Here is a 16,449-nt window from a genome sequence, read left to right as displayed (position 1 = left end):
TGGTGTCATGAGAAGGTACTGCAGAACCGGCCTCTTGTGTTTCCAAAGGTTTGGTGGGCAGGGCAAGCTGAAGTTCTCCCACCTCTTTATGTCACACATCTTAACATGAGACTGGTGAACTGCCAGAAGGAAGAGGAATGTTATTTCCCATGAAGCTGTCTGGTGTCATGCACTCCGACCACAACTACCCTTCAGTTCAGTTTCAGGGCAGACCAAGAGGAATCTAGACAAGATGGTGGGATGCTACTGCTGACAGAAGCCATTGTCACTGTAGTTTCTCCTCTTATTACAGTATATCACGTTCCTGTTTGTCCTGCATTTCCATCATGCAGTGATGCTAGTGGTCTTTCAGGAAGTATGCAAAGGTTACTAGCACTGGGAGTTTAGGGCATCTTCTGAATCTACAGTGGGGCTATAGGAGGAGGAAATAGCTCTTTCTCAGGTAAAATATAACCTGAAGTCACATCAGGACATGTTGTAACACCCCAGCATGAACCAAGAGGTTTGGATTTTCAGTATTTTTTAAACTCACACGTGCTTAATACTACTGTGAAGTAGGCAGTTGCTAATATTTGGTCTATTTAATTAAAAAATAAACTACATTCTGTATATTGTACCTTCTGTATATTGTTCTTTCTTTATCCCACAATGCAAAATATTGACTCAGTCTTTTGTCCAGGATTGCTTCTGTCTAGCAAATGCAAATATGTATTTCTTTGATGCAATGAAAACACTTGTCAATCTTCTGCTTGCATAAATGTCCAGGGAATGAACTCGTAACAGCCTTTTGCATGTTTAGATTCTATCTGCTCCAGTTTTGGTTTTAAGCCTTAAAGAGATGTTTTGGAAAGATGGAGGGATGGCAGTCTTTTTGCAAAGCTGGGAGTGACAGAGCTTCATTCAAAACCAATCTGATCTTGGGCCTCTGCCCACAGAAGCCAAATTCTGTGCGTTTTTTCTCAGTCCAGCGCGACCACAGCTCATGAGGAACATGCAGTCAGGGGCAGTTAGGCCTTCCTGAGATGGAACATTGGGTCATCAGGAGGCCACCACAATAAATGGGGGTCAGGTATGTACTTTGTTCTGCCCCCTGGTGGGCTGTGTAGGATACATGTAATTTATATTTAAAGACCTTGAACACAAATGGGTCTTAGAGGCAGGTGTTAATTTTAATAATAATAATAATAATAATGATGATGATGATGTATATTGCATGTTTGACCCTGAAGGACCCCTGGCTGAGAGTAACAAAAACAAATTTCTCTTTACAAAAAAAGACTTTAGAAAATTATAAACCAGAGGAGGTCATTTGACTCACCTTTCTTGAAGTATCAGCTCAAACAGATTTATTATTAATTTCTAAATTGAGTTAACCTACGGAAGATTTTGGACCAATGGTAAGGTGTTTATCAATCGCTATAAAAATGCCTTTAACTACTACCGTTGACTTGCATTACACATTCCAATGAGGGAAAAGATTGTTCTCAGAAATGAAATAGTAAACACGGCTATTACAAAGCATCATCCAACAGAGTACATCAGTATCACAATGAAGTGGGACTTAGTCCTGAAGTCCCAGTAAAATGGGGAGAAGATGTGCAGCTCTAAAGAACCATTTGGCAAATTGTATCATCCATATGGTAAATTATCATAACGTAATCAGTTAATGCCATGATCCGAAAATATTTATATTGCTTTCTATGACATCTCCTGTTTGTCATGATAGCTGTTCGTCTTAAGCTTCAAAATAATTCTCTCTACTTAAAGCAGTGAACTACTTTTTAGAGAAGGGAAATTAGAAACAAATTGTTACAAATTGTTTTGCACAAATGGCTTACACTTCATGGTATTTTGTTTGCATTTTATATTTTTCCAGTTGCGAGGTACCGCACACTCTATATTAATGTACATTAAGTACCAATTAATAATCCCTGACTGAGTCCTTTTTAGAAGGTTTTCATTTAGCTCTTCCCCAAAAAAGATACAATATGATGCTTTTTTCCCCCTCTGACAATGTGCTTTACAAAAAGCTTTGCTCTGTGCTAAAACACTGAAGATCTGGTGGCCTATGAGAGTGATCTCACACAGTGCTGAAAGCCACTTACCTGTTGCTCACGATGTGCACTGCACTGATTCAATTCATTGACACAACACCATATTCATTAAATTTCTTATGGGATTTCTGTTACTTTTTACAGGGCAATCTGCCCTCCAGGGGGTCAGGCTTCTTATCTACCTGGCTGAGATAATGCCCTGCACCTGCAAAAATCATGTTCTGCTGTTTGTCATTTTTATTTCATTATCTCTGTCCAATGTACTGAGTCTTTTAAAAGGTAGTAAATAGTATATAATGCGGTACCTGATTTCACTAATCATACAGAGCTATACTGGATTAAAATAAATGCCTTGCTACCTTTTTAGTTATTCATGAAGTTATCCACAACAAAAGAGGTGTTGTAAGAAAAGCAGTCACAAGGATGCGAGAAATATGGTATTTGTTATAAATGTTATTGAAAGATTTTATTAGTAAAAGAAAAATAACATTTGTCTCTTAGTGTTTATGTGTTTGTGAGACAGTGAAAGATTATGATTGACCTTAAGGAGCAACAGAGAGGCTACGATTATGTTGTTACCTCCTGCTAGATTTGAAAACGAACCAAGAATGTCAGGACTTGGATGAGCTACTGAAATAAAATCACACCCGCTTGCTTGCACACTGCTAGAAGCATTCTTTTTTTTCAGCATTCCTTTTCCAGATTTACTCTGGTGTTTAATCTTACAGCACCCTGCCCAGCATAAAGTCTACATATTAAGTTCAGTAGCTCTTTTCCTTAGTCTTAAAATATAACAACACACACACACCTAAAATTGTATTGCTATATTTAAAGACTAAGAAGTGAACATTATTACTAGGAGAACATTTATGAAAAAGCATAAATGTTCACTTCTAATCCACTCGTTGAAAACAACTCCATCTGTGAAGCTAGACATATACATACAGCTCTGTATCATAAACAATGAGGTTGCCTTGACTATATATATATTAAATGTACTGTATAAATAGTGTATATTAATATGTTATTAATTAAGATTACAGAATACCCATCTGGGCTTCAGTAACTCCATTCAGAAAAGAGCGCTGCAGGGAAACTTTATGCTCACGTGTCTATCAACAAAGGATAAAAAAACAAATTGTTGTAAAAGGGCAGCTACAAAAACAACAGCAATAAAACAGCTTTTTTCCTTGTTAATCTCCGTCATGTAAAAACCTCCTTTAGTAACTAATGGTGTGCTAAAAGTCAGGAAAAGCATCTGTTTTAGGAATGTAATAATAACAGATGGCCGGTCTGTATAAAAATAGCATCAGAGATATAATCCGCACTTACACAAATTGTACGTGCCTAAAGGTTTAAGTGCTTCATGATAAGTGATTTGCACACTGAAACACATTTTAATTTGCTGAACTAGGTTCGTAAATGGGAGGGAGCTGTTTGGCAGTCTAAAGAGTAACACAGTGCCGCCGTACAGCACTACAGTGAAATTAATGGAAATCTTCCAATCTGTGCTGCCAGTTCAATCATAAAGTGACCCTAAGCGAGCTTCCAGGAAAATCAAGTGGTATCAATATATCCTTAATAGATTCTACTGATAAAAAAAGTGACAACTACACACTTATACAGTCGGCTTACAAGGCAGGAATTGTGACATTGACAGAAATGATTAATCTACCTGTAGGGATACGTAAAAGGAAAAGAGGGGGAAAAACACACACACAAAGAAATAACTAAATCTATAATCTGTAATGTACCTTGCCCCTGATTTTGACTCCAAAAAATGACATAAACAGATTTTAATAAAATAAAAAATGCCACCAGATTTCGAAAAAAAACATAGCCATCCTGATCTTCTGTCCATTTCCAGCATCACTTCTTGTATATTTTTATATGGAAATCCTCTTAGAATGCAAAGTAAATAGATTACGATACAGTGAAGGATTATGGATCACTGGCTGCTGTCAGATTAATCCTCAGTACAGACCATCAACAACACTGACACAACCATGGCTGCTGTTCAGGAAATCAGCTCCAGTTGTTACATTTTTAAAGGTGCATGCAGATATTTCCTTGAATAACTTTTTCAAAATCCCATATCCCCAAAAAAAGGTCACAGCAACACTTAAACAAGGACTGATAGCAAACAGCTGAAAACAAATACTGCAACAGTAATTTCAAATGTTTTACTAAACTGTCTCCAGTACATTTAGCATCAAGCATTCAGAAAACAAATATAGAAAGGTATGTAGTGCATATCAATGTTTTATTTTCATTTAAAGATTTAACATTTTAATTACATGCATGCAACATACATGCAGTTTTCTGACAAGTTACAGATCTTTTTCACAGTGCAGGCTGTAGTGTGGAGGAGTGGTTAGGGCTCTGGATTTACAACTAAAGGATTATAGATTCAAATCACAGGTAGGGCACTGTTGTTGTACCCCTGAGCAAGGCATGTCATTCAGATTGCTCCATTAAAACTGTCCAATCTGTGCATAAATAATACGATTTGAATGAAAGGGCTAACCAAATTGATTAATAACTTTAAAATATTGCTTGTGAAATAAGAAAATAAATAAATAAATGTTGCTTTTAGTATTTGTAGGATTCAAGTCTATCTGCACAAGCATTCATGCATTGGTAATGTTCAAAGGAGAAAAAAAAAACTTTTGTTCCAAACCATTACAAAATCCTTTATTGTACACAAGTCAATTATAGAAAGAGTATATAATGTAAAATATTTCTATTCACAAGCAAGTACAAAACAATTCCAGTTACAAAAATATCCTAAAAAAGAAATTATATGAAAATACACTATACAGTATGTACAGTACATGCAAATTATAGATACTGTATATTTGAAAGCAATGAACTTTGGCACAGGCACATTGCTTTAATAATGACACCTTAATATATACCTCAAAGTGTTATAGCAACAACTCTACTCCAAAAGAGTTCCTCAGAAGTGACTCACGATTTCTGCCTGCCATTCAGGTGACTGAATGTTCCAAAATAAGCCAGACACTTTGAAGTAAACCTGTTTTTTAAAATGTATTTACTCTAAACTGAAATTAAATGTGACAGCTGTGAAGTACACATTTTGAAAAATAACTGGGAAGAATAATCTGAAAACTGAAATAAGATATAAAACAGCCTTTTAATTGTAAATATACAGTATATTTGAAGGTTAAACTCCCCAGAAAAATACAGTTTAAACTAAACCAAAATGGATGACTTTCAGAGATCCGGATTCTTCAGTGACCTAAAAGAAAACCAACTAAAGGTAAAGGAGTGATAGTGGGAAAAATAAAATAACAAATACTACACTGGAGGATCGGTTAGGGTTATGACTGTACTTGGAAACTGAAGCCCATGTTTGCAGTTACAGTGTATATATCTGCTGTCCAGAAGGATGATGTAGAGAACATTTGAAAGTTAATCTCAGACTGAAAAAAACACAGAACTTTCCACTGCACACTATACGACTGCTCCTTGATCGAGACATTAGCATTAAGAACCTTAACATGAATGTTTGTTAATGATTTCTTCCTTTACATGCATTGAAAAGTTTTGCACATTGTGTTTTCTTGTCAGCTGCTTAAAGAATGCAAAAACTAGGAATTAAGAATTCAACCCAGATGCAAACAACAATTCCACAGCATAAAAGAAGAGATACATGTAAAACTCTTAATTCCTTAAAGGAGTGTATTTTTCATACAGTGTTACTGAAAGCTCATGTTTGGGTATTAATTATTGCTTTTCATTGCAGGTATTAAAAACTGGAAGCATATTACCTGATCTACATTGCCAGCATGATCGTTTCCTAAAAAAAACAGGGAGAAAAGTCAGAATGATCATGTAAGTAGAACACTCTGGGTTCTCAGATAGCCATTTTTACTATGTTTACCATTGTTTTACTTGTATTAAGGGGCTTTAACCTTTCCAGAAAACAGATGGTAAACCTTTCGTGGGCAATAGAACCTGCAGTGTCACAAGGGCGAAACAATCTTGTTTTCAGATCCCACTTACAGTAGTTCTCTTCTTGTCCATAAGGAGCTAGCACCGCCACAAGATTAACAACCAAGCATTAGGAACTATGTGGAATGGGGTCCATTTTCCGCCTATGGAATGTGCAGACAAGCAGCATTCCCAAGTCAGATGCAGTGACAGAACAGTTTTCTGAATGGCTATTCTCACTTCGAAGCATTAAAAACCCTTTCAGCAAAAGACCCCTGTAGTTTATGAAAGTTGTGGCACAGATTATGGTGCTACTTCTTATCCCTCTGTTCAGGATGCCTTACAGTTCAGCTAATGCTGCTTTAGAGACAAAGAAGCATATGGAGAAGGAGCATGTCATTGTTAGGTTGCAGCCTAAGCCTAATCAGGTGATTCAGATGACTAGAGGCTGTACTTAGCTGGATACCTACAGGCTCATTTTAAACAAACTGGTGTGGGTGGAAGTTTCACAGGATTAGTGCAAAGAGACCACTTCCAATACAGATGCTCTAGGATATCAGTGGTAATTTGGGGCATTAAAGAGACTGCTGTAGCAAGTACAAAGAATACTGTTTATAATAATTTAAAAGATTAATAAAAGCCAATTAGTTTTCCATGATTCCATGATACAATGTTTACCACTTAAGTGAGACAAATCTGACAAATGCTATCCTCCATCACTACTATGTCAAAAGTCCCAGACTCCAATTTGCAGGTCCTTAGAACAAAATTCTTTATTTCTGAAATTCTGTGCAAGATTTTGAGAGGGATTTATGAGCTTCAAGTTCAATTTTTTTTAAAAAAAATCTGTAATTACTAATTCCCACATAGGTTCAAAATTAAATCTCATTATGATTGTATATAAAAACAATGGATTACACAGATTCCTGTATCTTACTGTACATTAACACTCAAATACATTTCTATTCAATAAAATAATTACTTATAAGAATTATTTTTATTTGTAATTTATACAGAATTGTATTGGCTCATTAGCAATACAAATAAACTCAACAAGTAGGTAGGCTATATCACTGATCCTAAATTTGATGTTAAGACTTTGGTATAAATAAGAAAGTAGTACAATTCTTAAGCTGTTGAGTGTTGAGTTGATGTGAAATCATGCTTTTTAAAACCCGTTCTATGTACATTATGTAATTCAATGTCCTTTATTACATAACCTAATGAGCACAGCTGGTGGACTGCAACTTTCAAAATGATTCATTAACTATCTCTAGGTGCTCATACATTAAAAATAAATGATTCTTTGCTTAGCAAGAAAAGTTGACAGGAGGTCAGCATGTCCATGCCATGAGTTGAGTTCAATCATAAAGGCTACTATACCAAATGAAAAAAAAAAACAAAAATAAAGACTAAATTAAACTAAATGGACATGATTTACAGTATGCTTGTGACTATTTCATTCACAAAGTCAGAATTTTGATATTAAGAACAATCACACTGAGAATGTCAGGTACAGTTTGTGTAAATATTGAGTCATATAAAGATACGAAGCATTAAAAAAAATTGTCCTAGGAGCAAATTGAGCACTATTAGTCAAACATCAATTTCTCCATATTCACTTGTTTTTCCCACACATTTCTGGAACACCACCTCTCCTTTAACCGAAGGACAAAAACAAGTTTGTGGCTCTGCCGCTGGATCAGGAGAACGGATTTTCTTTTGGGGGCGAATGTCCCAAAGTGGCACTCCATCCAGAGGGGACCCTACTCTACCTCTTTTAGGTAAGATATGAGGCAGCTTCCACATCTTTCACCTACTCCAGCCCAGAAGATCTTGTATTCATGTTATATACTGGTTTGCTAGAAGTAACTTTATCCCTATTTCATATAACAAGAAAACAATAAAGATGTTATATGCACATAAATCAAGCACTCTATCAGATAAGAGTGCATGTGGATTTTTTCTGACATGCTGTATCATGAAATACAAATGAAGGAAACCACAGTTACCAGGTTTTTGTGAACGGCTAGAGAGAAATGGAGAAACTGAGACGCCACCTGCGGTGTTACCACTGTCAGGCCTTGAGTGGCAGGAGGGGAGCAGAGAGAAGGACCTCACCTGCCTGTGTCCGGGCCCAGGGGTCCCCTGTCAGGGCAGCCTCATAGGCCTCGATGCCCAGCTCCCTCCCCAACCTGCCTGTCAGGGTGTGGCCGGGAGGCCTGAGGAGGAAGAGGAGGCAACTTTAAGTGCTTGTTTTCACAGTAGCAGCCCAGCACAGAAGGTGCACTTGGAGTAGGGGTATGAGAGGTACAGAGGGTGAATTTATTTATGATGTCTCCTGGGGACAGGCAGCTCTGGTTTTTGTACATTTGTGTGTCATGTCTCATCTTTTGTTCTTCTTTTAAACTGCTTTTGTGAAGGAAACACACAAAGGGCATGTCAGGCACGTGACCTATTTGTTTATTTGGATCGTTAGTGGACCTTCTCTGTTTTGTGCCAGGTGGTCTTTCTCCCTGCCCTGCCCAGGCCCGCCGGCTCTCTCAGACCCACCGGCCAGCTCAGAGCCCGTCATGGTGACTGCGGAGCACCCTGTCACGAGCTCTCTGGGGGAAAGGAGTGTGAGGCACGAGCTCCTGAGCGCACAAAAAAACTCTGGGGAAGAGCCCCCGAGCCCAGCAGACGTACCCTTCATGGTTCGGCTACAACATCAACAAACAGGGCAGCGGAGACAGGATCAATGAGGCTGACAATCCAGAATCAGTCAGCGATCACTTTGGAATTTGAAAACACCATAAAGCAGATTTAATGGAAATCTCTTGTTTTACCTCAGTGAATAGAGATGGCGATATAATATTTGTTTTTTGTTATACCTAGACCAGAATTAGTCTAGAAAATCAGTATTAGAATAATTTGTATAATTACACTGCACTAAAATAATTCATTACATGCATCCCCTAAGGCTTGTAACACAAGGCAGAAAGGACACAGAAAGAAAGGAAAATGACATTTTTAATACAAAGGACCCAGTATCTGAATTGGCTCTCTTGGTACTTTGACCTCACAGGAGTACAAGGCTTAAAAATACATACTAGATCTCTCCAGCACACACAAGAAAAATGATAAATAGACATCACTTCTAAGGCAACACATTTCCACTATTTATTTTTACTATTTATACAATGGTTCACAGGAATTTCCATCCTAAAACAAAGTGCATTATAAATATCATAAATGGCTATTTTAAAATTTTCTGTGAGAATCCAAGAATTTAAACATAGTCAGGCATTAAAAGGTCAAGTAGCTTCATAATTTGGTGTTAACAGCATTGTAACATGGAGAAATAACTTTAGTGGAACTGCCTACAAAGAAGAAAAGATTAGACTGCCAGTGGTGATTTGTTGCCTCTGATTGCCTGCCTCATTACTGAAAAGGGCTGAATTCAAACCTTTGCCTGCACACATGACAGGCCAGTGGTGTGAGCTGTAGGACAGGCAGGCTTGAAGACCTGACCGAGGCGTTAACTTCCAGCGCAGTGTGCTTGAGTATAGTAAAGGATGTGACTGCTGCACGAGATGACTGCAGCTGTTTATTAAATAAAAATGTCAAATGATTCCCACAGCTGCGTGTAAAGGGGAGAAACGCAAAGTATTAGTGAAAATGTTGGGATTTTTCCCAGATTTCTGCCTTCTTTTGCTCCCTGTACAGTAAGGCTTTATGCACGCTGCTGTGAAGCCACGAACCAATTGTACTTCTCATCGGCTTTCCCTGAGCCAAAATAAAGCTGGAATAATGCTCCTACTCCATCACGCTAAGCCTTATTGGCTCAACATAAGAAACAATGAAACTTCATCTGAGACCAGATTAGGTTGGTTAAAAAATTGAGGGATTGTTTTTCTTTCAGTCTCCATTATCTTTCCTATAGCATCTTGATCAGCTTCCTTACATACTGTCACTAATTCTGTGAAGACCTGTAAACTGCTTTTTTGGCTGCCAAATTGCCGTAACCCTCTTATTTTATGTTCTAAAAGAGCTTAAGTCTGTCCATCCTCTTTGGATGTGCCTTTTTAAATTGGCTGATACTGGGAGGATTTTAGATATATCTAAAGGCTTAGAAGAAGATGTAGTTGCCACTGAGCCTCCAGTTGTATAGTCAACAAGCATGAAAAGCCTATAAGGATAAAAAGAACAAGACCATTTTTATCTAATACATACAAATCCACATAAATACTCAATGTATTAGAGAAAAAAACTATACACTTCCTTTCCCCCCCTCAAATGGAGACAGATCAAGCCATCCACACATTTGACTCGTGTATTTAGTCACAGTGTTGTTCTCTTCACTCTTTTTCTATTTAAATCATGTTCATATAAAGGCCTCCTGATGATATCTTGCAGGAGATGAAAAAAGGGACGATACTCCCACTTTCCTTTCAGCTTTTCAGCCCAAGTCAGATTATTATTTGTCTTCTGGTAATGTTTGAAAACTAAGTCAATTTTATTTTACATAACTTCAAATTTCTTGGTTTTTTAAAGAATACCAAGATTATTTTCAGAAATAATCATTCAACCCCAGCTATAATTTTGCTTTCAACTTAGTCTATTATGAGGGAGAAGGCAAACTGGAAACCAGATTTTAAGATGTTTTTTAAATGTACTTTGTGCAACATTATTGGACACAGTTATTAATAGTGTCTGTTAATTCTTGAAATAAATGAAAAAAGTTCACCTATAATAAAGGATGTCTTTTTCTGTGCGATAATTATAAACATGATTAGTATCAAAATAGTGGAGATGAAGGGACATTTGATGCTCTTGAAATCAATAGTTTATAGTTTGGATTATGGATTACCGATGCAAAATACTTTAACTCTCACTAATGTCCCCGCCATCAGGAATGTTCACACATAAGGGTTACTGTTGTTAATCTAAACATGGATCTCAAAAGCCTTTTCAATAATAATAATAATAATAATAATAATAATAATAATAATAATAATAATAATAATAATAATAATATTTAAATTTACAATTTCCTATCAAATGTTTAAGAACCACAAATCCCTTAATTAAAACAACTTTTTCAAAATACAATAGTTTTACCATAGTTCTGCCATAGCTGATTATGTAGTACAGGGCCAGTGAAGACAACACGCACAAGTATGCAGTTTGTACACAAGCACGTCTACGAAGTGGTTGTAGCATCCATGCAAAACTGCAGATTAAAACATTTTGCACTCCAAAGATATGAAAGATATCATTAATCAGCAAGAGAACTCCATCAGGTAACTCACGGAAAGTGCAAGCTGCTCTCCGAGGCCGCGCGAAAGGACGAGTGGCTTCCTCCTGTTCCGGGACCTGGTGGGCTCTGAGCCTTCCTCCATCTGTCCACAGGAGAACTGCGGAGTCCTTCGTCCAGAGGCTCACCACCATTCAAAGATCCCTGCTCTTTTGAGCACAAACACAATACAGGCGTAAAGTAAGACCCCCCTATATAAAATAATTCCTTTGTTCAATTCCTACCTATGCCCTGTGCACACAGGAGATGCTTCTCTGTGGTCTAGAATCAATTTCACATTACTCTGACCATCGCCGAGCGGGAAATAAAGCAGTATTCAACCTTGTCTCTTTACTACTTTAAAATGCAGCATTTCAGAGACGTAAGGGTTAACAAATGTTTCCCGGTTCATTTTTTTGTTTTTCACAGACTTTTGACAACAATGCCGGTAAAAACATCTAACAGGTACTTTGGGAATGCCACTCAGAGTGACATTTCCTAGCTACTCCCACAAAGTAGAGAGACGAGGTAGGAAATATTGTTCTTGACGTCTTGCAGTTACTGTACATGGCTTTCATACAAGAAAGGGTGGGGGGGATCTCAAATAGCAAAGAGATAAAGCTTTTCCACTTTACTACAACAGTAAAGGCCCGGAGCTAGACCTTCCATTGTGAAGTTAACGCAACAGAATAAGCATCTCTTGGATATTCCTTGTGGCTAAATGTGCTGAAAGAGCCGAGCTCACATTCTTTACCCTATTACACACGACAATGGTATATCTTCCTACATCAGCTGAGTTGTCAGACAGACATTTAAAAGTGATTTCCTTAAGGACTGTGAAGCGCTGCCATCTTTACGTTTGAAGCAGTAAAATAGAATAGACCGTATAGAGTCGAGGGTTTCATATTAGAAAAACAAATTAAGAAAAGAACAACAAATTAGAATTATTACGTCTTCTCCATCTGTTTATAATGGAGCAAAGAACTAGTGCTAGAACATTTGTTTTGGTTGGAAAGGCAGACTCCTTTTTTGGCCACTCCTCTTGATTAAAAAGGAACTGACATGAAAAGTTTAATACTTCACCTTACGTCGCCGTGTTTTGTCCCACTGTGTGACACGACATCTAATAAAAACCTGACATGGAAGCCGGGCGTCCCAACTTCCTGAGGTAGGTGTGAACGATTTCGGAACCCTGAAAGACGATCTGATGGGCGAATTGGTGGCTCACCACGTGATGCTTTGTGTGGGCCGTCCTGTCCTGCATTTCAGCAGCGTCAATACAAGCTATGCTGAGCTGCCACTCTTGGCCACAAACCCGCACAAAGCACAGGAGGATAAAGATGCCCACTGGCCAGGGAGGGGAAAGGCACTAGGGTTTGCTCCCCTCAGTAACAGATGGGTTGAATTTTTTTAACCCCGACCTTTTCCAAATTCGGGAGACGGCATAAACAAAACCCAGAGAAAATCTAAATGTAGAGTACTAAATTATTCACGCGCTCAAAAAGGCCGAGTGGGTTCATGTAACAACAATGCCTTTCATGTGCAGTGGCACACTCCTGTATTTAGCTAACACCAGGTAGTAGCTATTCTGAAGTGTGAAAGCTGCACCATTCCAAAACATTTCTGCTGCATTTGGAATAAGATAGCTGCCTTCCCATACATGGGTTTCTGTTATTATGACCATTCTTCTATACATCTTAAGACCAGAGTCTACAGTCCTGGTCCTGGAGAGCCTTAGTTCAACAGGTTACATAGGTAGTCTTTAAATCATCACTTCCTAGAGGCCTGAAGCAATTTAACTGTGATCAATTAAACATGTGGTGTGTTCAATTAAGCAATTAAGAGATCATTTGGAATAAAAAAATCAAAATATCCTTCAACCATCCAGGACCAGTTTTCCTTTCACGGAAACATTACTTGCTTAATTGATCAATTCCTACACTTTAAATAACAGGTGATTTAGGATGATCTATAAGAATAACTGGAGTGGGGCTCTCCAGGTCCATAGCTGGAGACCCTTGAGGCTTAATTCTTACACAGCACCTAATTACATTTATTTGAAAATAGAATAGACCAATGAAAAAAAAAGACATGCCATCATTATTTTTATAATATATTTGCATATTAAATGCATGGATTCATTCTATGTTGAATCATGGACCTTATCTTTTTCTGTAATCAAGTCTCTGACAATACTGTGGCTTGTGGACAAAAAAAATGTTCGTCTGTAACTGTCACAGGCACACTTTCCTAAAATATTCCCTAATGACCAACTTACCTACAGCAGTGTTTTTATTTTCCTTACAATTAAAATTATGTTGAGAGAAGACATTCCTGTGGCAGTTATAGTGTTGCGACTGAAAATGTAACATTGTGTACGAGATAACATTCACTGCACAATATTGCAAACAGGTCAATCACTTCCAAATTCAACTTACACCTGCCATTTCACTTTAGAGCAGTCCTCTGGGGAAATGGGAGGGACACATGAATGTTTTTGTTTCTATTATTTCAGTAATTTGTCTGTCAGTTTCAGTGGCTGTTCATGCTGTTCAGTTGGCCAGAGGAGCAATGCTCTTCGAACTGGCTTTGTGTGTGTCAGGTGGGGTTGGACAGGGTGAAAGCTCACTGAAATCTGAACTGCCCTCCCTGTCTTTCATCTCTGTACCTTTAAAGTGAGGCCGGCCGGAGAGTGTGCAGATCTCGGAGGTGTTAGGGTCCTAAGGCCTGTCAACATGGCATGGCCTGTCAGCTTGGCTTTTCAGTTACAGACACGGCCGTGAAAGTCGAACCCCAGATCTCAAGAGGTGAGAGCCAGAGGACTCTGTACAACACCTGCATCCCTCTGGGCTGGCCATGAGTCCTCTCTTTAAAGTACTGACTGAGAGACATTCTCCAAATGGCTGTAATAACCTGCTCATCACATAAGCACTGAGTGTTTGCTTTGATTTCCTCTATAATGTCCGCTCCACTACAGACTGAAGCAGGTAACCTTGTATTTTGTGCAGATATACAGTGGAAATAAAGTAAAGCATCAAACAGTGGGGGGATCCCTAGTGGCTAAATCACTAAGGGAACTTGCTCAGAGCACAGGGCTCTTTGACCTAAATGCTGTGAGTTTGATCCTGGGTCATTTCACCAGCTGTCTGTGACTGGGACTCCCCCAAGCAGGGGCGCCCCGCTGGGACAGGGCTGTTCGGGTTTTTGGCCAGGGCTCTCTTGGCTCCCAGTGCACGATGACCTCTGTATCTCCCCAGGCACCCGCAGACCTGCAGTGACTTCAGGGAGGGATGCACCTCTCTTCCAATCATCAAGTCAGTGCAGAGTCACTGCAGAGACGTGGCACAGCAGGACTGATGGGCAGGAAGGGTTGATTAGCCTGTATTTCCGCATTTCCCTAATGCAGGCATAGAGGTCATTGCTGAGCCGAGATACCAGACGATTCCGAATGGGGCTGCTATAAAAGGTTTTACACATCATTTTATAAATAGCAAATAAAAAAACAAACAAACAACAATTCCGCCTTTTCAGAAATGGCATGTTGGTTCAGCGATGTCTTCACTTTGTTTCAATAAAGAAGCAGTCGTGTCGTTATTCATATAATACTTGTTAATCAGTAATGAAGGTGATAAATGATAGCTTTGATGTAAAATATCAGCTAGATAAAATAAAACCTATAATCACCAATAGTGAATTTAAAAAGCTTTTAAGATGTGAACAGATGTTAAATGAGATTAAAATTAAGACAAAATTTGAGAACTTAATAGCTGTGCTTTCACATTTTTTCTATTTATGCACAGTCATTATTTATAATTAGGCCAGTACAGCATGTAGCTACTAATTAACTTAAAAGCACACTTAATGCCAATTTACATACTGACAAAGAAAAATGCCAATGAGGGATTTAATATGATAGGTATCTTAATGAACCCAAAACAATGTATTTTGTTACACTAGCATCTTGGTGGGTAAATTTATTAAAACTGACAAGTTCTATCTCCCTAACAGTAAACTATATTAATAAACATAGTGAACATAGTGAACATGAAAGACTGCAAGCTACGAATAGGGTCATTCTAAATATTTACCTACAAAGGAAATAAAATAACTTTATAGCATTTAAAGGTTGGAGATACATTACTCTTTGCTAGATCTAGCTTAAATTTTCTCCATCCTTTTATTACGTTAGAGGTTTTAGACACCAGAGCACCTCTCTAATTAATGTGAAATCAAGGGTTAGACTTTTCTAAACTGAAATGGTATGCCATAGTACAATAAATGAATAAAGGTGCAGGAACACTGAGGTATAGTAATGTGTAACTTGCATGTAAATTGTAAAATGACCCGGGAGATAAAAGCTACTTTGTTAGATTGCAAGACTGTAACTCTCCCAAGAGTGTCCAGGCTAATGAAGTTAAAAGCAGCCCTCACTCCACCTCTCACTGCTCTCTCAAGAGCACCGATTCACAGGCATACCAATAACTGACACCCGCCTCTCAGACCAACGCCTCAAGCCCTTTCACATTTTAATGAATTCAGCATCACTAAATCTCGCCACCGTACCACCGTGGAGAGCAGTCTTTTTAAGAAAGAAGGAATGCAAGCTCATAAACACTTATTTCATTTAAAGAAGCCATTGAGAACAGTTCCAGATTGCAACCCTAGTGAATCATGTGTCCGTGCTGCTGCTCAAGTAGCTGTTTTTGTTTCCACATTCCCGGACTAATGCCTAACTCTCCTTTTTTTCCCAGGGTGGAAAAAAAAAAGAAAAATCAAAATCAAACCACTTCAAAAATAACTCTAATTCCAACTTCAGCTAATGTGCTCTGCTTACTGTATAAGCCATTGTAAATGGAAACCGTGAAAAGAGAAAGTATTCTTGCTCAAAAAGAAGACATTCACAAAACTGAATTCCTTCCTGCTCAGTAGATAACAATGTATCACAGCTAAGACGAAAGCAGAAATTCATTTAGAAACACAGCAGTACCGTTCTGGAAAACTATTCAAAAAAAAGTTTTTGATAGGTAGTCTATAGTTTTGGCACTTTAGAAGGCACAAAGCTTTAGACTGCTATTTCATGCTAGATGCTTTGCATTTCAAGAGCGTACGCTGTGCTTTCAAAATTGTAGGAGATATTGAAACACTTGTTTCACATTGATC

At 38.2% G+C, this 16,449-nt stretch overlaps 1 protein-coding gene across 2 annotated transcripts in view; it reads right to left on the bottom strand.

Annotated features, from left to right (window-relative positions):
* Positions 1-4,308: 4,308 nt before the first annotated feature.
* The window catches only part of wdpcp (WD repeat containing planar cell polarity effector), a 68,191-nt gene continuing 56,050 nt past the window's right edge, over positions 4,309-16,449 (bottom strand). For both annotated transcript variants that reach the window (XM_015363063.2, XM_015363064.2), the window contains exons 15-18: positions 11,306-11,459; positions 8,133-8,233; positions 5,849-5,877; positions 4,309-5,316 (exon numbers count right to left, since the gene is read on the bottom strand). In XM_015363063.2, coding sequence (XP_015218549.2) covers positions 5,266-5,316; positions 5,849-5,877; positions 8,133-8,233; positions 11,306-11,459 — 335 coding nt within the window. In that variant the 3' untranslated portion in view covers positions 4,309-5,265. The remainder of the gene's footprint in view (positions 5,317-5,848; positions 5,878-8,132; positions 8,234-11,305; positions 11,460-16,449) is intronic.

This window comes from Lepisosteus oculatus, chromosome 17 (assembly GCF_040954835.1).
Source record: "Lepisosteus oculatus isolate fLepOcu1 chromosome 17, fLepOcu1.hap2, whole genome shotgun sequence".
NCBI lineage: Eukaryota > Metazoa > Chordata > Actinopteri > Semionotiformes > Lepisosteidae > Lepisosteus > Lepisosteus oculatus.
The sequence above is the reverse complement of the archived record's forward strand: the minus strand, read 5'-3'. Positions and strand labels throughout refer to the sequence as shown.